This window comes from Canis lupus, chromosome 27 (genome assembly GCF_003254725.2).
Source record: "Canis lupus dingo isolate Sandy chromosome 27, ASM325472v2, whole genome shotgun sequence".
NCBI classification, from domain to species: Eukaryota; Metazoa; Chordata; class Mammalia; order Carnivora; family Canidae; genus Canis; species Canis lupus.
Window position 1 is genome coordinate 5,835,120 of NC_064269.1, and position 22,317 is coordinate 5,857,436.

The 22,317-nt window shown below is 39.9% G+C and overlaps 1 protein-coding gene and 3 non-coding genes across 9 annotated transcripts; all 4 read left to right on the plus strand.

Annotated features, from left to right (window-relative positions):
• The first annotated feature begins 1,879 nt into the window (after window positions 1–1,879).
• Window positions 1,880–21,162, plus strand: KANSL2 (KAT8 regulatory NSL complex subunit 2). 6 transcript variants are annotated; one of them, XM_049102875.1, is made up of 10 exons: window positions 1,880–2,034; window positions 2,556–2,814; window positions 4,006–4,184; window positions 4,702–4,816; window positions 7,395–7,562; window positions 7,984–8,146; window positions 9,684–9,780; window positions 14,060–14,313; window positions 19,598–19,748; window positions 20,381–21,162. In XM_049102875.1, exons 1-10 carry the CDS (start codon window positions 1,908–1,910, stop codon window positions 20,434–20,436), a joined length of 1,569 nt encoding a protein of 522 aa, XP_048958832.1. In that variant the 5' UTR covers window positions 1,880–1,907; the 3' UTR covers window positions 20,437–21,162. The 6 variants fall into 6 exon arrangements, with proteins under 6 accessions (XP_048958832.1, XP_048958831.1, XP_048958834.1 ...); XM_049102874.1 differs by having other exon boundaries at window positions 19,598–19,717; XM_049102877.1 differs by having other exon boundaries at window positions 14,060–14,211; window positions 19,598–19,717.
• On the plus strand, window positions 9,872–10,008 carry LOC112678337 (small nucleolar RNA SNORA2/SNORA34 family). Its single transcript, XR_003147517.1, has one exon. It is a non-coding gene; the product is annotated as a small nucleolar RNA SNORA2/SNORA34 family (small nucleolar RNA).
• LOC112678338 (small nucleolar RNA SNORA2/SNORA34 family) lies at window positions 18,545–18,677 on the plus strand. The gene has a single exon (XR_003147518.1). It is a non-coding gene; the product is annotated as a small nucleolar RNA SNORA2/SNORA34 family (small nucleolar RNA).
• LOC112678339 (small nucleolar RNA SNORA2/SNORA34 family) lies at window positions 20,042–20,177 on the plus strand. Its single transcript, XR_003147519.1, has one exon. It is a non-coding gene; the product is annotated as a small nucleolar RNA SNORA2/SNORA34 family (small nucleolar RNA).
• Window positions 21,163–22,317: the final 1,155 nt, after the last annotated feature.

The following is a 22,317-nucleotide window of genomic DNA, read 5'->3' on the forward strand; positions in this document are numbered from 1 at the left end:
TGGATTTTTTTTTTTTCCTGCCTGTGTGGCTCAGCGGTTGAGCGCCTGCTTTCTGCCCAGGGCATGATCCTGGAGTCCTAGGATCGAGTCCCACATCAGGCTTCCTGCACGCAGCCTGCTTCTCCCTCTGCCTATGTCTCTGCCTCTCTCTCTCTCTGTGTCTCATGAATAAATAAATGAAATCTTTAAAGAAAAAAATATTTTTTTCCCAACTAAGACCTATAGTTGACACTAAACAATGAAGGTCTGTTGCATCCCTAGCTAGTTCCTAATGCCTCTTTTCATTGTTCACTGTAGTAGAGTTTTGATATTACCACATCTGGTTTCAGATTCCTATTTTTTAATAAGATTTTATTTATTTATTTACAGAGACAGAGCACAAACGCGGGAGTGGGAGGGAGAGGGAGAAGCAGGCTCCCCGCATAACATCTCTGCTCCATTCTAGCACCCTGGGATCATGACCTGAGACAAAAACAGACAGTTAACCAACTGTACCATCCAGGCACCCCTCCTTTTTTTTTTTTTTAAGGTTTTATTTTTAAGTAATCTCTGCACTCAATATGGGGCTCCAGTTCACGCCACCAAGATCAAGAGTTGCATGCTCTAGCAATTGAGCCAGCCAGGCACCCCTGGTTGCAGATTCTGATTCCCATATTTTCCAGCTAGTTTTGAGTTGTAGAGAGTTTATAACAAATGTCTTCTTTGTATCCCTTCTGAGGGTTGGAGCGTTTGCTTATGTGTATATATCATCTTTTCTGTGGATACTATGTTTGTATTTGCATCCACAATCTGAAACTGCTCTAGAATGTTTACTCAAAAGAACAGGGTCATCTCTCTTGTTCTCTCTGTATCCCTAGTGCCTAGCACTTAGGTTCTCAAGTATTTGTTGAATGAATGAATGAATGTTCAGAAAAGGGCCTTCTGGGGACACCCTAATCTGGAAATGACATCTCTTCTACCTCCCCCTCTACCCCCCTCCTTTGTTTTAATCACTTCGTGTGCCTAAAGTGTAGTTGTCCAGCATTGTAGATTCTCTATGCACACTTGCAGTGTGAATCATACTCATCAGCTCATTGTTGCTGGAGAAACCTCTTAAATGAAACTGACACTAGATAAACGTTGTAAGGCTGGGATGCAGAAAAAAGGTCCAGAAGGGTTACAGGGAGAAATTGTTGGTTCCTTTCTACAACAGGTGGGGTGGAGATGAAAAAAAAGATACTTTTGCTGAAAAATCGTTAAAGTATGATAAGATTGGGATTGTCTGCTGTTTCTCTATACCTGCATTAGTTAGCATGAAATTGTAGAGAATTTTAGAGAAGTAGGGTCAAAACCAGAACTCCTATTTCCTTATTCTCAATCCAATGCTCTATGCTACATGAGAGGCAATTAAGGGATAAGGAATGAGAGCTGGGTTCAAATTCACCTCCCTTTTCCATTTACTAGATAGATAGAGAGGCCCATTCTGTTCCTCGGTTATCTTATCCGTAAGATGGAGATAACAACCTCGGCCTCTCAGGGTTTGCTCTGAAAATCAAGTGTTTAAATATGAAACTTCCCAGACTCCGTAAATACTCGTTTCAATAAATGACCTGCTCACTAAAGAAAATTACAGCCTTTTCCTGTATAAACAGTAGGAATCAACTGTACAGTGACCTTCCGGCCTCTGTATGTCTGAGTTTTTGCAGCCGCGGGGCCGGGGTGGTCGGGGGAGTAGCCGCCTCGGACCACGCAGCGGCCAAGCGCAGCCCGAAAACCAGCAACGCCGCGCTGGCGAGTCCCGCGGTGCGCGCGTGCGCGCACCGGGGGGGCGGAGTCACTGGCTGACGGACAGTTCGTTTTAGCCACCCCGGCCGCGCTGTCTCTAGCGCCCCGCCCCCTCAGGCGTGATAGGTAGCGGGCCTCGACCAATGGTGACGCACAGCCGTGGGCACCGTAACCAATCAGGGGTTGGGAGCCTGGAAAGGAGCGGGGCCGAGTTAGAAGCGGCTGGCGCGGCCAGAGGGCTGAGCGGCGCGGCGCGGCGCGGCGGCAGAGGTAAGATGGCGGCGGGGCTTCCTCTCGCTTCTGCAGTTAGGCAGCCGCTTCGCCCCTCGTGCTGTCTCCGAGCTGCTGCTTTGTTTCAGCCAGCGTCGAGGTTGCTCTCTTCCTATAGGCTCCCAGAAGCCAGATTCTCCCGTGCCTGGAGCCAGAGGACAAAATGGCGCTTGCACGGGCGGCCGGGGACGGGCAGGGCCCAGCCGTGAGCTCTGAGGCGGCCGGGACAAAGGCGGCGTGCGGGGAGGCGGAGGCCGGGCGCGGTGCTGCGGCGTGGCCGGCGCTCCCTCCTCGTGCGGCGGCCGTGCGAGACTGGGAGGCGCGCGACGCGCGGGTGGTCCGGGTGGGGGAGAAGTTGCCGTGAGACTAATGGCTGCGAGGAGGGGGGCGGGGGGCGGGGACCTACGGAGGGAGACTTGGGCCAGCCCTTTGGAAACTACCCGCGCGGGCAGCCCGGATGTTGTGCAGCAGGAATTTTCGGGAGGGCTAAGGGCTTTCTGATCTTTTGTGTGACCCTGCAGGTTTTGGTATGAATAGGATTCGGATCCACGTCTTGCCGACCAATCGGGGGAGGATCACCCCAGTGCCCAGGTCTCAGGAGCCCCTGTCTTGTTCATTCACTCATCGCCCATGCTCGCAGCCTCGTCTGGAAGGGCAGGAGTTTTGCATTAAGCATATCCTAGAAGACAAGAATGCACCCTTCAAGCAGTGCAGTTATATATCGACGAAGAATGGAAAAAGATGTCCCAGTGCTGCTCCAAAGCCCGAGAAGAAAGATGGGTATATATTTATATATATATATATATATATATATGTACAGATCATTTATGTCGTGTGTACTTTGAGTTTTAAAGGGAGGAGGGGGGTGGGTGGGATGAGGTATATCGTGAGGTTGTGAATAGCTGGAGTTTTATTTTTTTTTTATTTTTTATTTTTTAACTTTTTTTTTAATTTTATTTATTTATGATAGTCACAGAGAGAGAGAGAGAGGCAGAGACATAGGCAGAGGGAGAAGCAGACTCCATGCACCGGGAGCCCGACGTGGGATTCGATCCCGGGTCTCCAGGATCGCGCCCTGGGCCAAAGGCAGGCGCTAAACCGCTGCACCACCCAGGGATCCCCATAGCTGGAGTTTTAATGTTGAAAACTGGAAAGAGGGCCACTGACTTCATACCTTTTAGACCTTTTCTTTTGTCTGTAAAATAAGGGGATATTCTAGATTATTCTTACCCACCCACCCCCCCCTCCCCCGGGGTCCCCTGGCTCTTTGGGTCATGACCCTGAGCCTCCTTAAGCTGTGTATACGTGTATTCTTCTGGGAGAGGCTTTGTGGCTTTCATCATAGAAGCAAAAGTATTCACGCAGAAACAGAATTTGGCTAGTTAACTCTGCATGTGTAGTTTGGTTTTGAAATTGTGCCCCACGTCTTATTACCCACAGTGGATTGATAGCTGAAGTAAAATACAGAGTTGCCAGAACCAGTTTTGAGAGATGAAAGTGGATCTCTTTGATTTGTTCTAAGATGATGTCAGCATTTTTTATAGTTGAAATGTTTGGTTTGATGAATGAAGCACCAGGTTATGCTGCCTGCATTTCTGCTTGGTAATATATAATGAGCTGACCTTGGGCCGGTTAAATTGCTCTGCCTCACTGGCCTTTTTAATTTATAAATGAAGGTAATGCTCATTTTAATTTTTTTTAAAAGATTTTCTTTATTCATGAGAGAGAGAGAGGCAGAGACACCGGCAGAGGGAGAAGCAGGCCCCATGGAGGGAGCCTGATGTGGGACTCAATCCTGGGACTTCAGGATCAGGCCCTGGGCTGAAGGCAGGCGCTAAACCACTGAGCCACCTGGGCTGCCCTCATTTTAATTTCCTAAGAATGATCTAAAGATTAGTGACTAAGAAAATGGTTGAACTCTTTGAAGAAGAAGGGACTGGAGTATAAATGTTAATATTTTTGTCTCCTTAGGGTGTCTTTCTGTGCTGAACATGCCCGTAGGAATGCCCTGGCACTTCATGCTCAAATGAAGAAGACCAATTCAGGGCCTATGGGTGAAACACTCTTGTGCCAGCTGAGTTCTTACGCTAAGACAGAGCTGGGGTCTCAGACTCCAGAAAGTAGCCGCAGTGAAGCCAGCCGAATTCTGGGTAAGGATCTTCTCCTAGAATGAAAAAGGAAAAAGTAAGTTAAAGAACTTGTTTTGGGTAGCACAGTGCCTTGTGAATATACATGGCATGTGATAATAATGTAATTCATTGACAGTTTGGTGAGAATTCCAGGATTGCTGTGTTCACCAGTTCTTTTCAGTTTGAAGTAGTGTGTGCTTGGGTTTATTTTTCTGAGTTTTTGATGATTTCCTTCATTGTTGTTTATGCTTGTCTTTGTGAGGCAAGGTAATTTCAGGAAGCAAGAATAATTTTGAGTTGACCTTTCTGCCCTTTTGAGGGCAAGGTTACCTTATTTATGTTTTAAGTAATCTTACCTGGGTTGTATTTTTTCAAGCCAATTTTATTTGTCAGTGCCTTTGTACTAAGTTGTTGGGGCTTTTTTTGTTTGTTTTCTTAAACGTTAAGGTTTGGGTTGATGTGTTAAGTAATCTAGTTTTGTGTGGTGGAGTTACGGAGGTGGGAAGTCTTAATGGCTGCTCTCCCTTCCTTGCCTCAGATGAAGACAGCTGGAGTGATGGGGAGCAGGAACCCATTACTGTGGATCAGACATGGAGAGGTGACCCTGACAGTGAAGCTGATAGCATAGACAGTGATCAAGAAGATCCCCTAAAGTAAGTTGTAACTCCACATAAGGCTTTAAAATTTTTTTGTAGTTAGAATGTGGACTGTAGTAATGCATGCAATTAATAGATTAATAACCTAGGAGGGGTGAAGAGAGTTTAGCTATTTTGTGAGCAGTAATAGCTTCTGTATTTTAAAGTGTCCTGTCCTGGTTCACCACCATCTTGCTGCAGGGCAAGATTTTATTCTGTTTTGGAAGTCTTGTAATTTGGAAAAATTTTTGGATATCAAATTCTACACATGAAAAAGCCTAGGGGAGAAAATAGGAACTGTCTTGGACATAATGGGAGGTTGGTTGAGAAATGCTTAAATCCGTTGGAGAAGAGGAAATTGATATAAATGGATTCCTGGCTTAAGCCTCAGGAACAATAATGTGATTGTATTTGAATAACTACTTTTTTTTTTTTTTTTTTGCAAAGTTACATTTTATGAGGGTTTTTTTTTTCTAGTAGGAAAAAAAAAGATGTTCAAGAGTTTCCTTGGTTTCATGCCTAAGAAAGAGAAACTGATTTAGAAACCTAGAAGTGACTAATCAGTCTAATTATATCTTAACTAAGATTCTGCTCTTCACTTAGTTCATGATCACCTTAAGAGTTGTAGAAAAAAAAAAAAAACCGTTGCTACTCACTGCCTTCTATTTCTGTCTCATGGTTTGGGTTTAGTTTAGTTTTTTCTTTTTTTGTTTTCTTCATTCTTTTTGACTACTGTCTTTTGAGAAACATTTCGCATTGACAGCATACAAGTATAGTAAATAGGTAATGAATTTCTAGTCTTTTTACAAAATCGTTTAGGTTTACATTTGCTAAGTAGAATAATTTCATCTGTTTTTCTTGAGTAATGTCAGTTACTCAGTTCAAACAATGAGTGTCAGTTCAAACAATCTTGTTTGGAAAGTTTCATCTAAGTAGTTTGAAAGTTCATTAACTGGCAGGATTCTTTCTCAGCAGTAATTTTATACCAGACATTCTTTTTTTTTTCCTCTCCCATTGTGGTTCTGAAAGAAAAAAAAAAAAGCCAGACTTGCTGCTTTGAAGAGGTGTATGCTCTGTAGGGTCACAAAGTGACTGTCCTTTGGTGTGGTAAATACTCAGCTTTGAAGGTCCAGAAACTTGATTTTTGTCAGTAGTAATCTACAGTGGATCAGTCTCTGGGGGACACATTTATGCTAGTGTAACTTAAAAATACCAGTTAATTTTATGAGATGTATAAATGTTAAAAGGACTAGATACTTGATGTCAGTGTCTCCTAAAAGGAACATTCAAAGGGGAAAATAAAATAGGCAACTAAATATAAGGCTTTCCTTAATTCCCCTATGAGATCCAAAAAAAATTTTGGCCTTCTAAAATATTTGCATTTTTAGGGATGTCAGTAGAGTTGTTAAATATCTTATAATACTAAAGTTTTTTTTTTTTTTTTTTTTTAAGATTTTATTTATTCATGAGAGAGAGAGAGAGAGGCAGACATAGGCAGAGGGAAAAGCAGGCTCCATGCAGGGAGCCCTATGTGGGACTTGATCCCAGGACTCTGGGATCATGCCCTGAGCCAAAGGCAGATGCTCAACCGCTGAACCACCCAGGCGTCCCTGATACTAAATTTGTTAATATGTTTCCATATTGCTGATGTCTTAAATTTAATAAAAGTTTCTTTATTTAATGAAATTCTTTTAATTTCATTTCTGGTGCCAGTGTTTTGTCACTAGGACCATTTTTTTTGAATCATTAACAATTTAACAGCGTATGTTTTCTTTACTTGCTTGTTTCAGAAGGGTGCTTTTTGTATTATTTATGATGATGTCATTAGATTTTATCCTAACTAGAATTAGTATTAGTGTAGTTTCTTTCCCCTCTTGTAGGTATGTATATGTGATTTTCCTCAAAGTAACCATTTACTTAATTGTTTTTATTTGTTAAAGATTTTATTCATTCATTCATTCATTCATTCATTTATTCATGAGAGATACAGAGAAAGAGGCAGACACACAGGCAGAGGGAGAAGCAGGCTCCCTGCAGAGAGTCTGATGTGGGACTTGATCCTATGATCCCAGGATCATGACCTGAGCCACTCAAGCGTCCCAGAATGTATTTTAAATTAGAAACTGAAATCACTGTCTTTTGTACTTCAACTAAAATAGGTTAAGGTATAAATGCTACTAAGTTGAATACTTTTAAGCTGTTCTGATAGCTTTAATTTCTTCACAATTAAATTATGAAACTGGGATAAGATTGTAGATTAATAAAAACTTTGAGTGTTCCATGTCTTCACTTCTTAAACATAATGCAGGTAACTGGGGAAAATAATGAAACCTCTTGCCTTCATCATGTTGTGAGATCACAAATTAGTATCCATACTTGGGGATTTTATTATTTTGTTTTTTAATAACTTTTTTTTTGTTTTTTAATAACTTGAATGCTGTATGTAAAAACATTCCTATTTAATAAGGTGATGGTCTCTGTGCTGACTTACTGTTAAATAAGAAACTTAAATCTCTTCTCTACCCTTTTCTGCGTTTAAGCTGTGGTTTTATTTTTGTGTTTTCTTATGTTTTTGCTTAACTCTGTTTTATTCCAGACATGCTGGTGTCTACACAGCAGAAGAAGTTGCCCTGATTATGCGTGAAAAGCTAATTCGTTTGCAGTCTTTGTACATTGATCAGTTTAAACGACTTCAGCATCTGCTCAAAGAGAAGAAGCGACGTTACTTACATAATCGCAAAGTGGAACATGAAGCTCTAGGCAAGTGTTCTTTTTTTAAAAAGATTTTATTTATTTATTCATGAGAGACACAGAGAGAGAGAGAGGCAGAAACACAGGCAGAGGGAGAAGCAGGCTCCGTGCAGGGAGTCCGATGTGGGACTCGATTCTGGAACTCCAGGATCACGCCCTAGGCTGAAGGTAGGCACTAAACCACTGAGCCACCCAGGGATCCCATCTAGGCAAGTTTTAATGTTAGTCCCAACAAGCTGTTGTGGCTTCAAAATGTGTATTTGGTAGTAGTTAGATTTATTTCTGTCTTGGTACCTGGAGTGAAGGAGAATTTGCTTTTGAAAGTGGCTATCTTATGGCCAGAGTTTTCTCTGTTTATTTCTTGTTAATTGGGGAAGCCATCCTTTATTGGTTGCTTGGCACGTAAATCTTGACTGTTGTGACTCACCAGGTAGTAGTCTCCTGACTGGCCCAGAGGGACTTTTGGCCAAAGAACGAGAGAACTTAAAGCGTCTAAAATGTCTTCGGCGGTATCGTCAGCGCTATGGAGTGGAAGCCTTATTACATAGGCAGCTGAAGGAGCGCAGAATGCTGGCTACAGATGGTGCTGCCCAACAGGTAATTTGTGTTTATATCTGTAAGGGGTATATATTTGCTTTGTTTACAAGTTAGAGTAATAGTCAAAACATTGTACAGTCTTGGATCGGAAATCTGACTTAATTGCACGTGGGGTAAATTGAAAAGAACACTTACGTGGAAGTCCAGAGACGTGAATTGTAGTCTTAGTTCTCTCTCTTTTTTTTTTTAGTTCTCTTTTGACCAGTTCTGTGTCTGCACTGTTAACTTCTTTGGGCCTCTGTTCTCTGTAAATTTACAGGTTGCCATAGATTTCTAAGTTCTTTGGTTCAGAAATTCTTCAGTTCAGAAATAGGGACTGGTTAAAGCGTAAGTTGCTTGGGAAACTTGTTTTAGAAGATGAGAGGATAGGTAGAATAATAGGAGCAAAGAATGTCAGGAGCTAAGTTGATAGGAAGCAGAGGTGTTTTTTTTTTTTTTTTGTTTTTTTTTTTAAGATTTTATTTATTTACTCATGAGAGAGAGAGTGAGGCAGAAACATAGGCAGAGGGAGAAGCAGGCTCCCCATAGGGAGCCTGATACAGGACTCAATCCTGGGACTCCAGGATCATGCCCTGAGCTGAAGGCAGAAGCTCAACCACTGTGCCACCTAGGCTTCCCAGAAGCAGAGTTAAGTGATCATTCTTAAATTTGTTTTTTTAAGCCCTTGGTCTCTGCTTAATTTTTAAAAATAATTTATTTATTTATTTATTTATCTATCTATCTATCTATCTATCTATCTATCTATCTATTTATTTTAGAGAGTGAGCAGGAGGGTCGGGGAGGGGCAGCAGGAGAGGGAGAGAGAATCTTAAGTAGACTCTGCACCTAGCATAGATCCTGATGCAGGGTTTGATCTCATGGCCCTGAGATCACAACCTGAGCCAAAACCAAGAGTTGGATTCCTAACTAGCTGTACCACCGAGGCACCTGGAATAATTCCATTTTTATCTGTTTTGTTTGTTAGGGCTCCACTTAAAATTGCAATTTACAAAAGGGTTTTGCTAGGGGCACCTGGCTGGTTCAGTCTATAGATCATGCAACTCTTGATCTTGAGGTTTTGAGTTCAAGCCCTAAAAAATTGTCACTAAAAGACAAAATAGTTTGGAAATCATTAAGCTTATCACCCACTTATATGGAGAGGTGTTTTGTATTAGGGTTGACACATTATTTGGACATGAGGTTTTAATTTTTTTCCTTTTGTGTAGTATTGGTGAGTGAACTTGTCAAATGTTGAGTTTTTTAGCCTTTAAGGACATACATTTCTTATTAGTAAATATCACAGGTATTTGGTTGTGTTTTCTTTAAGATTTATTTATTTTAGGGAGCTTGTGTGTAAGTGGGGGAGGGGCAAAGGGAACCTTCAAGCAGACTTCCGCGGAGCAGGGTGCCCAACACATCTGGATCTCACATCCATGAGATTGTGACCTGAGCTGAAACCAAGAGTTGAATGCTTTAATCATCTGAGCCACTTAGGAGTCCCAGTTGGTTGTATTTTCTTTTGAGGGTTTGTTTGATTTATCTATTTTCTCCATTTTAGGCTCATACAACTCGTTCCAGTCAGAGGTGCTTGGCCTTTGTGGATGATGTTCGTTGTTCCAATCAATCTCTTCCAATGACCAGACACTGCCTTACCCGTATCTTTTTTATTCAGTTCAGTTTGCTAGCTAGATTAAAGGCTGGTGGGAATCTCTGCTAGTTTGCTTAATTGAAGGTCTTTGTTTTCCTTTGGCCCTGAATCAAGGCCAGCAGTTTGCTGAAGCTGTTGGTTTCAAGCAGGAGCCAAAAGAAATGTCTTTCTATGGTCTGTTGGCCATTTCAGAACTTTGGAAATGTAATGGTCAATTCGTTAGAAAGAAACATCTGTGTCATTGGAGATAGGAGTGGGCTAATATTTACTCGTAGTAGATGAATACTGAGATTCCAAAATGTAGAGCTCTCTGATAGAACTTGTTCATTGGAAATACAATACTGTTGAATCCAGTTATCACACACAAAAAATTACTTTGGGTTTCCCGCTAAAATACTATAGGTTCTGAACTGACTTTTCTGTGAGAATTATCCTTCTGTATGGTCAGGGCCCTAATTTGTATATTTAGACTTTATTCAAATTGGAAACTTACTATTTCCAAAAACAATGATTCCACTCTCCCAGTTAGTTTGCCTTTAAACCATCATAGCATCTCTTGATTCTGCTATGAGACCACATTTACTACCAGGTTATAAGACTTCTGAGTTGTTTATTGGATTGTGAAAGTACATCTTTATTATGAATATGAAGAAAGTCACTTTGACAGTAAAAGCACTTGTTGAGTATGAAGATCTTTATTATCTGAAAGGCCTAAATCTTGCTGGATATCATTTGCCTGGCAAGAGATAAGAAATATTTGGAAATGAAGTGTATCTTCTTTAATAGGAAAAGAAGGAGAACCTTCTCTTGGTCTTCTGAGAGGAAAAAATTTTTTTCTGTTCTGTTTGTTGAATATTTTACCATTTTACTACTTTTTGTAATAAATGGTAAAAGATTGCTGTCCCTAATATACAAAATACTTGTGTGAGGTAATTAAAAATTAAAAATAAATGCTGAAAATATATAATTGGGCATTGGTAGACAGATTTAAAAGTAGAAGTGGTAATTAAAAGTATTTATCTTTACTTTACATATGTGAAATAGGAAATAAGGAAATTTTTAGTCTATGAGTTTGATACTTGTATATATATATTTAATGAATGAGTAAATTTCAGGTTGGTGAAATTGTAGTGAAATGGTCCTTCCAGCTACTGCCAGTGGGAAGACCAAGTGGTGCAAGCTTTTTAGAAAGCAGGTTGACAGTATTTATATTGTTTGATAATGATCATGTTACCTTGGAATTTAAGAAGATAGTCAAATGTAGACCAATATTTTTATATGAAATTCTTTTAAACGGAGACAGCCTTAAAATTTTCAGAAATGGGGTGGGTATAGAGAAGAAAATTATGATACAATATGGAATATGTTTAGGCAGTAAACATTAGATTTAACAAAATTTATGAATGACAGAAAAATGTATGATAATGACAAAAATAAGGTATGGAATTACATAAAATCAGATACTGAGAGGGAAAGTAAAAGAAGTGGACTACTTTTGGATGGTGGGGTTATTAATGCCCTTTATTCCTCTGCCCTGTACTTTTCAGGTTTTCTTCAGTGAGCTTGATTTACTTTATAAGTCAAAAAATCTCAATTTACAAATATTTTTTTTTCAATTTACAAATATTAAGGAGTATTTTAGATTTATAGTATTATATTCAAATAGTTTATTAGAATATTTTTAAAAGCAAAGTTGAAATGTATTTGAAAAGAGAAGGGAAGTATGATTTTTTTGTTTTATGTTTTTTTTCCTTTCCACTCCATAGTTGCTTAAGTCACTTACCCTTCCTTAAGTCCTTATCCCAGAGAAACATGCGACTGCCATTGGTGACCTGTTAACTCTTTACTCTGGTCTAATGGAGACAGCACTGGACTGAAAGTGAAGGACCCAGACTCTAGTTGTAGGTCAACCATTCCCTTCTCTTTGTCTCTCTTGTTCCCATTGTAAAGGAAAGGGGGTGGAGGAGGATGGGGGGGAGGGTTTTTCCAGAATATTGTATTAAATAAGAGACTTGTTAAAGTCCTTTGAATTCTATGAAAAAAGTTCTGATTAAAACAATTTAATGGAATGATTTTTAAGTATTCATATTGAGTAAGATTGGGCATTGGAGACTTTAGATTTTTTTAAGCACACAGAATGCACATCTGGTTATTCCCGTAGGATTCATGTGTTCATTTGTTCATTTTCATTCAGTAAATACTGTTTAATTTGTACTATTCACTGTTCCTTTAGAGTAGTAGTTCTCATCTGGGGAACCATTTATATCCCCATTTGGCAACGTGAGGAGACAGTTTTGCTTGTTTATAACTTGGGTGAGAGTGCTACTGACATCTAGTGGGTAGAGGCCAGGAATGCCACTAACCATCCTATAATGCACAGGACAGTCAGTAATATCAGTAGTATCATGGTTGTGAAACTCTGCCTTAAGAGTTTAGCAGTTTCCAAGAATTGATTGAGACAAATGGCTTTATTCAAGAAGTTTTATTTGTTTTAAAAATAAGGGCAGCCCGAGTGGCTCAGCGGTTGAGCGCCTGCCTTCAGCCTAGGTCCTGATCCTGGAGACCCGGGATCGAGTCCCACGTCAGGCTCCCTGCGTGGAGCCTGCCTGTGTGTGTGTGTGTGTGTGTGTGTGTGTGTGTGTGTGTGTGTGTTTGTGTCTCTAATGAATAAATAAATAAAATCTTTGGGATCCCTGGGTGGCTCAGCAGTTTAGCGCCTGACTTTGGCCCAGGGCGTGGTCCTGGAGTCCTGGGATCGGGTCCCATGTCGGGCTCCCTGCATGGAGCCTGCTTCTCCCTCTGTCTGTGTCTCTGTCTCTCATGAATAAATAAAATCTCTTAAAAAAAAAATAAAATGTATGCTTGACTTTTCAATTTTTAGAAATTACCTTAAAATTTGGGAGAAAATTACCCATAATTCTATAATCCTGGGTACAGTTTATAGAAAATTGTTGCTTTCTGGTTTAAAAGTAAGCTGACATTTGGGATGCCTGGGTGGGTCAGCAGTTGTGGGTGTCTGCCTTCGGCTCAGGGCATGATCCTGGAGTCCCGGGATCTTTTTTTTTTTTTTTTATGATGGGCACACAGTGAGAGAGAGAGAGAGAGAGAGAGAGGCAGAGACACAGGCAGAGGGAGAAGCAGGCTCCATGCACCAGGAGCCCGACGTGGGATTCGATCCCGGGTCTCCAGGATCGCGCCCTGGGCCAAAGGCAGGCGCCAAACCGCTGCGCCACCCAGGGATCCCATTTTTTTGTTCTTTTTTTTTTTTTTTATTTAGGAGTCCCGGGATCGAGTCCCATATCCGGCTCCCTGCGTGGAGCCTGCTTCTTCCTCTGCCTATGTCTCTGCCTCTCTCTCTGTGTCTATCATGAATAAATAAGTAAAATCTTTAAGAAGAAAAAAATAAATGTAAGCTGATATTTGAAATAACAGTTGTCTGTTAATCTAGGGGGAAAAACAGTTTAGATTACATGGTATCACTTGAATAAAACCCATTTAATGGAGTAACTTGAACCAAATTTTGTGGTTTTATCTAATCATTCTAATTATGATTCATCCTACAGAGAGCTTTTTTGCCATCTTGGAAATTAGCCTTTAACTATTTTACCCTTAATAGAAGTTGTTACTGCTCTTGGAGTGTTCCTGGAGTACTTCCTTTCCAGGGACCTCATAAGCAAAATTATCTTCATCTCTTTCTGTTTGGGGCCAGGACAAATTCCCTGCACTGGTAGTCCTACCCCCCCAAAAAGTAAAGGGACATGGAAATTTATTTATTTATTGTCTGTCTATTACTGGAGCTTTTATTTTCCTGAGTTCTCTGCTGCTTTAAACGTAAATATTTTGGGAACAAGATTCAAAAAGTTTTTGCAGTCTTTTTGCCAATCTACTTACCAGAGTTCTTGGAAGGGTTTGGTAGCACTTCTTTGCCATAGCAGTTTTCTTCTGAGTAGGTATAGTTTCCTAGGATTGTTATTGCTATTTGCTTAGCAGTGTTCTCAAACTCCTAAGTGAGAACAAGATTGGTGTCTCTAGTTTAAATGACTGGGATCCTGAAGCGTAGGTTAGGGACTTGATTTAAATTACTGGTAGAGCTAGAATTAGATGCTAGTGAATGATACTTATTTTGAGAAGAACTTTAAAAATTGCTAACTGTGCTTGCTTGGTTCTGTTTCAAATGTAACCCATTGTCTTCTGTAGTGCAGACCTTGAGTTTTACATGGCCGACAGCCCTTCTATTTTGTGCCTCCAATAGATCCATTTTATTTCCCTTGACCATTTTTCTACAGATATTTGTCAGGACACGAATCAGGTTCTCTTCAAATGCTGCCAGGGGTCTGAAGAGGTACCCTGCAACAAACCAGTTCCTGTAAGCCTCTCTGAGGATCCCTGCTGCCCACTGCATTTCCAGTTGCCTCCTCAGATGTATAAGCCCGAGCAGGTACTGTCTGTGCCAGACGATCTGGAAGCCGGCCCCATGGATCTGTACTTGAGTGCTGCCGAGCTTCAGCCCACTGAGAGTTTACCTCTGGAGTTCAGTGATGTAAGTTAGAGAAGCTCTGCTCTGGTTGGCCCTTCAGGCAAGGCCTTATTTATTAATGGTGAGACTAGGTTAGTCTTTTGTGGCTGGGAGACTTGATACCAAGTTTTTGAAATGATACATGTATGGGTTGTATTTGACGTTAGCATATTGATTTAGAGAGTTAAAATGGCAGGAGTTTATCTGAGGGAATAAAAAGGGAATTAAATTGTAAACTATGGGAAGTTAGAAAATCAAGATTATGGTTGGACTTGGTGTGGCCAGGAAGTCTGGTACCATCCACAAGGTAAGTGATTCGCTAGAATCTTAATAATACAAGTGAATTCTGATACCTACTCTTGACAGTTGTAAGCTTATGTTTTTGCTCTGTAGTAGTAAAGATTTCATTTTCAGGGTAAGGTGCCCACAGGAAATGACTCTAAACTTAACTCTGGCTATTGACTTTTATTTTTGATACATTATTACAGATTCTGTTGTGAATGGACTAGAACAACAGTGATCTCTTTTTAAGTATTTACAGTCTTCTAAGTATGTACACTACTTTTTTAAGCTTGTTCCTCAATTGGTCCCAGCCCATGAACCCATCTCTGATTTTATTGTTCCCCTAATTAGCACTACCCCTACTATGTGACTCAGGGATCAGTTGACTGACTTACCATCTCTATCTTAGCAAGTTACTTAATATTTAGTGTTCTGGATAAAGGTTTTCATTATTTGTTCTGAAGATAAGTCTTCTGAATTTCATAATAAAGGTGTGTTGTATATAACCATGACATGTGTAATGGGACAAATCTAAATGGAAAATTGAATATAGGTTGCAAGATTGTTTGCTAAGGGTAGAAGCAAAGTTTGGGTGACTTCAAAGATATTGCTTGCTAAGAAGGATATATCCGGACAGAGTAATATCTGAAAAAGAAAGGTAGTATTAAGAATAAACTGATTCCATTTTTTTTCATAATCCCCATCCCCTTCTTTGCTTAATGTATGATTTACAGGCTATTTTTGGTTTTTATTACTTCATTTATAATAAAATTATAATTTTTATTATAATCCTGATTTTTTTTTTTTTTTTTTTTTTTATTTATGATAGTCACAGAGAGAGAGAGAGAGAGAGAGGCAGAGACATAGGCAGAGGGAGAAGCAGGCTCCATGCACCGGGAGCCCGACGTGGGATTCGATCCCGGGTCTCCAGGATCGCGCCCTGGGCCAAAGGCAGGCGCCAAACCGCTGCGCCACCCAGGGATCCCTATAATCCTGATTTTAATTGCTTTTTTAAAAATTTCTTTCACACAGATTTTATAGAATGTGAAAACTAGAAAGGGACCTCCTTATATACTTTAGTGCTTCCCAAGTTTTTGCAGTGAGATTTTGTTGAAGAGCGTAAATGAATAGATAGCTCTGGATTGATAAGGACAGAGTTTTGTCCACTTCCCTTCATTTTAAATGTGAAGAATATACAGAGAAGTGCTATCTTCTTTTTTTTTTTTTTTGAACTTTTAATAACATGAGCAACTTTATAAGGTCTAAAAATTAACCTAATAAGCATTACATCACCAGATTCCTTTTGCATATTAATATACATATATGGAAATAGCACGTGTTTATGTAGGCATATTAGGTTAGTAACTTTTATTTCATCTGATAATTTCTTAGAGCCATTTCATTTTTGCTTTTCCCCTTTCACCTGTTTTTTGCCATATTGCTCTTTGGAGAATTTTTACACAAAATTATAGAGATTGTAAGATTCATGATGATAGGTGAAACTGACAGTTAAGGAATCTTAATTTTAAAAATATTTAGGGGGCACCCCGGGTGGCTCAGCAGTTTAGCGCCGCCTTCAGCCCAGGGTGTGATCCTGGAGACCCAGGATCCAGTCCCACATTGGGCTCCCTACATGGAGCCTGCTTCTCCCTCTGCCTGTGTCTCTGTATCCCCCCCCCCATCTCCCATGAATAAATAAGTAAAGTCTTTAAAAATAAATAAATAAATAAATATTTAGGAGCTTCTGGATGGCTCAAGTCAGTTAAGGGTCTGACTCTTGATTTTGGCTGAGGTCATGGTCTCAGTCCTGGGATTCCTCTCCCCATTGGGGCTCCATGCTCAGCCTGTAGCCTGTGTAGCCCTCCCTCACTGCCCATCCTCCCACTCATTCTCTCTCTCTCAAATAAAATCTTTAAGAATATTTAAAAACATTGTCAAATCTGTTCATTCTTGTTGCTTAGATTTGATTTTTTTTTTTTTTTTTTTTTAGGGATATGAGAAGTAGCCTTATTTTGGGGATTCCAGTGGGTTTTTAAGATGGACCTTTGATGTTAGAGGTTTAAAAACTATAAATGATCAATTATTTGTACTTGATCATCTATGTTTATATTAATGTACTTTTGATAAATCACATTGGTTATTATAAGTATAGTTTTTAATCTTTGGAGGTAAAATTTCTCTAGAAAATGTTGAAACAAAATCCAGTTTTTGAAAAGAAATTTTGTCCTATAAATTCTGTGTATATTTATTAGTATAAAATTTTGCTGAAAAAAATGATTTCTTAATTGTATGAATTTCACCAGGCAATCTTAGCTTATAACCTACATTCTGCCTTAGATATATTTTTATAGCTTAATAACTTCTGGTAATTTTATCTATGGGAGGACCAGGTATTAGGTATTAATATAGGTTAAAATTCAGTCTCATTCTGGGTATTATACTTGGCTGTTTTCTGTGCTTTGATCCAGGATGTTTGGCAAGTAACAACCTAATACATTAATCCTATTACATTTTTTGTGTGATTTTTGAAATCAGAACAAAATGTGGATTCTTTATGTCCTGATGGACTTATGTTTCTAAGTATTCTTGTTGTAATAGGCATTTCTGCTGGTTCTTCCTTCCTCTCTTGTTTTAGTTTTAGGTTCCTTTCCCCAATTTTAATTCTTGTAACATACAACATGAGTATGTGAGAAAAGCCTTTTCAATATCTATTTTCTTTAGAAAGCATTTCCATACCATTGTTATCTTGAGATTTGGAAACTTTATGCCTTACCACTTAAATGAGTTCTTTTGAATTCCAAGATAATTATTTGTATAATTGTGTAAAGTAAAAAAATTGGAGAAAACAGTTCACAGGCTTAACCATGTGAAAATACTGGTTTCTGTTTCTTTTTTTTTTTTTTTTTCTTTTCTGGTTTCTGTTTCTAATATAGAAGTTTCTAGGAGTACCTAGGTGACTCAGTCATTTGAGTGTTGGACTCTTGGTTTGGCTCAGGTTGCAATCTCATGGGTTATGAGATAAAGCCCTAAGTCCAGCTCTGTGCTTAGTGGGGAGTCTGCTTAAAGATTTTCTCCCGCTGCCCCTCTCTCACTCGCGCTCTCCCTAAAGTAAATAAAACATCTAAAAAAATAATTTCTAACAGATCTGAAATCGATGTTACATAGATGATCATATCCTTTTTCTGAATTTCTGCTTAAATTGCGCAGCTTTTAAGTGTACTACATTCTTAAATCTTTCTTTTTTTTAAGATTATTTATTTATTTATTCATGAGAACGGGGCCGGGGGGGGGGGGGGGCAGTGGGCAGAGTCACAGAGGGAGAAGCAGGCTTCATGCAGAGAGCCAGACGTGGGACTCGATCCCGGGTCTCCAGGATCGCGCCCTGGGCCGATCCAGTGATCCAGCGTCTCTGCGATCATGTCCTGGGCTGAAGGCAGCACTAAACCGCTGAGCCACCCAGGCTGCCCAGTACATTCTTTTTTTTTTTTTTTTTTAATTTTTTTAACTTTTATTTATTTATGATAGTCACAGAGAGAGAGAGAGAGAGAGAGAGAGAGAGAGAGGCAGAGACATAGGCAGAGGGAGAAGCAGGCTCCATGCACCGGGAGCCTGACGTGGGATTCGATCCCGGGTCTCCAGGATCGCGCCCTGGGCCAAAGGCAGGCGCCGAACCGCTGCGCCACCCAGGGATCCCTACATTCTTTAATTAATCTCTATCTTAATTATTGTGAAATGTGATTCTTAATGTGGTGATTAGCACACCAAAGAAGGGGAGAGGGTTTCAAACTCTTAGACTTAATTTGGAAGCACTACGCCTATGGTGAAGCTAGATTACTGGAAACAGCTTCTATAAAGTTAATTGGGCATGGGGGAGTAGAAACCCGTTGTAATTTTCACTCTTGGGAAGGGAGTTTTGCAGTAGACTCTTGGTAGCATGAAAGTCAGTTTGACACACAGAGGCTTTACAATGCTTTAGGCCCTGAATCAAGACCAGTGGTTTGCTGTAGCTGTTGGTTTCAAACAGGAGCCAAGAGTAATATGTTTCTGTGGTCTGTTAGCCATTCAGCACCCCAATGGGAATGGCTCTTTCAATTAGAAGAACATAGTCTATGGAATATGATGTCCTTTCTTTCCTTTCTCCCTCCCCTCCCTTCCCTCTTTCTTTTTAAAAGAGCAATTGAAGTATGTTTTGTTTAAGAATTAGGAATTTGCTGGGTGGGGATAGGGACTTAAAATAGTATTTCCTTAGCCCACTGTGACTGTTAAGACATTAATCAAGCAATCTCATATTGTCCAATCTTTTTTCAATTTTTTCTTTAGTAAGTTCTGCTCATCGTGGTGCTTGAACTCACAACCCTGAGATCAAGAGTTGCATGCTCTACTGACTGAGCCAGCCAGGCACCCCACATATTGTCCAGTCTTTTAAAGCAGTATTTTATTTTAGCTTGCGATTATGCTGATTGTCCATATTAGATTCACAACTGGCAAACTTAGGTGGTGACTACAGTTAGTTTTAAAAGAAATATACTTTTTTTAATAAAATTTTTTCGTAAAATATTTGTAACATGAAATTTGCTGTTTGAACTGTTTTTAAGTGTACAATTTAGTGGTATTAAGTACATTAACAGTATCGCACAACTGTTACTATTGTCCATCTCTGAAACTTTTGTATCAGCCCTGAGACTCTGCCCATTGAACTATAACTCCGGTTTCTTCTCTCCCTCCAGTCCCTGCTACTATTTTACTTTATGTCTCTGAATTTTTCTATTTGAAAATGCTTTTTCTTTTTTTAAGCTACTATAGTGGTCTGTGTTTTACTCTCAGCAGCAAGAAAAAGTTCTTAGTGCTTTTGGATCTTACCTGATTTGTTGGACATTGTGGGGAAATCTTTTTTTTTGATTGAAAGTAGGCAAGGGGGTAAAGGAAATAAGGGAAAATTGCTTTGAGATTTGTTGAAAAATATGCTAGCTTCAGCTTATTGGTTCCCTTGGTATTGCTGATAGGCTTTTTCTCTTTCTTTTCCTAGGACTTGGATGTCGTGGGTGATGGTATGCAGTGCCCTCCTTCACCCTTACTTTTTGATCCTTCTCTAACCCTTGAAGATCATTCAGTCAAAGAAATTGCTGAAGGCCCAGTGGATATTCTGGCAAGTGAAGGACAGCCCCATCCAGGCACAGGTCTCCCTGCTGGCTATGGCTAGCATGTACTCCCAGTGAGTGAGGTTGTCATCACAAGTAGACTATACAGGTGCCCCAGATGGCAGTTCTTCAGATGGGCTCCTAAAGAGAACACCACTAGTCCCAGACTCTGAGTAGGACACGTGATTTTTTAGTTAACTAGAAGAGGTTAAGATAAAGAATCTACATAAATGGTTCTTTTTAAAGGGAGAGTTTGACACTGGGATTGTTTTCATCATAGAGTAGGGACAAGTAATGTGATTTGGCTTCTTTGAGCCTTGGGTGGGGTACCAGTGGCCCTGACTGAAGACTAGCAGTTGTACTATAGCTGTTGGTTTCAAACAGAGGCCCAAAGGACTATCTTCCTCTGATCTGCTGGCTGTTTTGGAACCTCAGCAGTGAATGGCTGTTTCATTGGAAGAAACAATGCACAGCTCTCCCTCCCACTGGGAGGGCCTCAGGAATGCTACAAATAATGACTGCTGACTCCAAGGGTCAGAGATAGTTAAGTATGGGGAAGAGTGACGTCTCAGAGTTTTTAAAATTTCTGCCTTCTTGATGTTGATTAAGTTAGATTCATGTTTCAGACCATAATGAATGGATTTGTAACCAAAGTGACTTTCTTTTAACAGGGCCAGATGCAGATGGCTGGAGATGGGTGCAGATCACAGGGGTCTCGAAATACTGAGAAAGCCTCTGCACCATTGCCTCACAGTGGAGTGGCTACTGCAAATGGGAAGCCAGAACCCTCTTCTATCAGTTGATAGTTTGTTTTCGGAACCATTTGACTTTGGCGGATTTGAATTTTCCATTCTTTAAACAAGTATTTATGATTGTCTCTCACTGAAGGACAACTGACTACGATGGTTGTTTTTCCTCTGGGTTATTGAGTGCTATAGGTAAACAAACCAAATTTGTAGGGGGAGGGACCAATGGTGTCTACAGATTGTGGATGTCTTCCCACTCTGTGCAAGGAAGAGAGAGATAGGTGATTCCTGTTAGAGCTGCTGGGATTGAGTGTTTGGGATTGTGCCTGAGGGGAGAGACATCTTTGTAATGGGAATACCCAAGTCTTGGAACAAATCCACATAGGTGTTTAGGTAGGAGATGTGTACCCTTGGGATATTAATGGAACCCAGTGTCTGGTTATCTCTATCTAATGGCCTGTGTTTTAGCTTTTCTTTACCTCTCATCTGATTGGTAATCGGAACCTCCCTTCCCCCAGTGAACTCTAACCTATAACCTCTGAGAATAGCCCACATGACTGGACCCTCCTTAACCATCCATCTTGCTTCTAACCTGTGTAAATTTCTGTAGTGGCTCTCTTATGTAAGATACAATAAAAAAATTATTGTATATAATTTCTATTAAATGTTAAAATGTTATGAAAATATAAAGCAATCACTTGAATGCATGTTTTCTTTGTATTTGAATGCGTATATATGTTTTTGGGTTTCTTAGGGAGTTGTTTCTGATGGGAAAGGGAAAAACACAACAGGTAAATTTCCATCCCAAGAAGTAAATACATTTTCAGTAACTTGGTTTGATTAGGAGGATAAGATAAAAACCTGAAAGAAGTAAGAGAAAGGGGTGGAACTACCTTATGAAAGCCTATCGGTTCCAAAAATCCTTTTCATCCTACTTTCTGCCACCTACTCCCACTTCCATTTCTTTCCCCAATTAAATCCGTCTGATTATATCTCAAAATTCTCTAGATCTTGGAACGTATATATGTAAAACTTCCTGAAGTTGGGCCTGATGTTAGATCACAGAGAAGCATAAACTGTCAAGATCATTTTGATGGTGAATCTAAAGATAAGGTTAAAATAGAAGTTCACTTACGATTGAGTTACCTATGTTAGAAGTTGTCTCTAATAGGCATAACTTGGAGATATTGTAGATTAGGTTCCAGACCACTGTAGTAAAAACAAATACCTTGATAAAGCGAGTCAGGTAAATTTTCTGCTTTCCCAGTGCATGTAAAAGTTACATTTTTACTATACTATAGTCTATTAAGTATGGGATAGCGTTATGTCTTTAAAAAGTGCATACATTGTTTAAAATACTTATCATTCAGAAATGCCCATCATCTGAGCTTTTAGCAAGTCAATCACTGTTCATAGGTAACTATAACATATATAATAATGAAATATTGCAAGAATTACAGATGTGACACAGACACAAAGTGAGCAAATGCTTTTGGGAAAATGGTGGCAGTACATTTCCTCAATGCACGGTTCCCACAGACTTTCAATTTGTGAGAAATGCGGTATCTGCAAAGTGTAATAAAGTGAAGCACAGTAAAATGAGGTATGCTTGTAATTGTCCCTTGACCTTGGTCAGTTAAAGTGCTGCCCACTTTTCTTATTTATTAGCCCCATGATCTGTGGCTATTACAAGCTCAATCCTGGCCTGTAGAGAAGGCTCATTGAACTTAGTGGAACTGGTGTCCTTATCTGATGCCTTTGGTGAATAGGAATAATGTCCTCTGGGCCTCAGCATAATGGACCCATTTTGGCATATTTTTCCCCTGCACCTTTTGATTCCTTCATCTGCCTTTTTCGAGGGC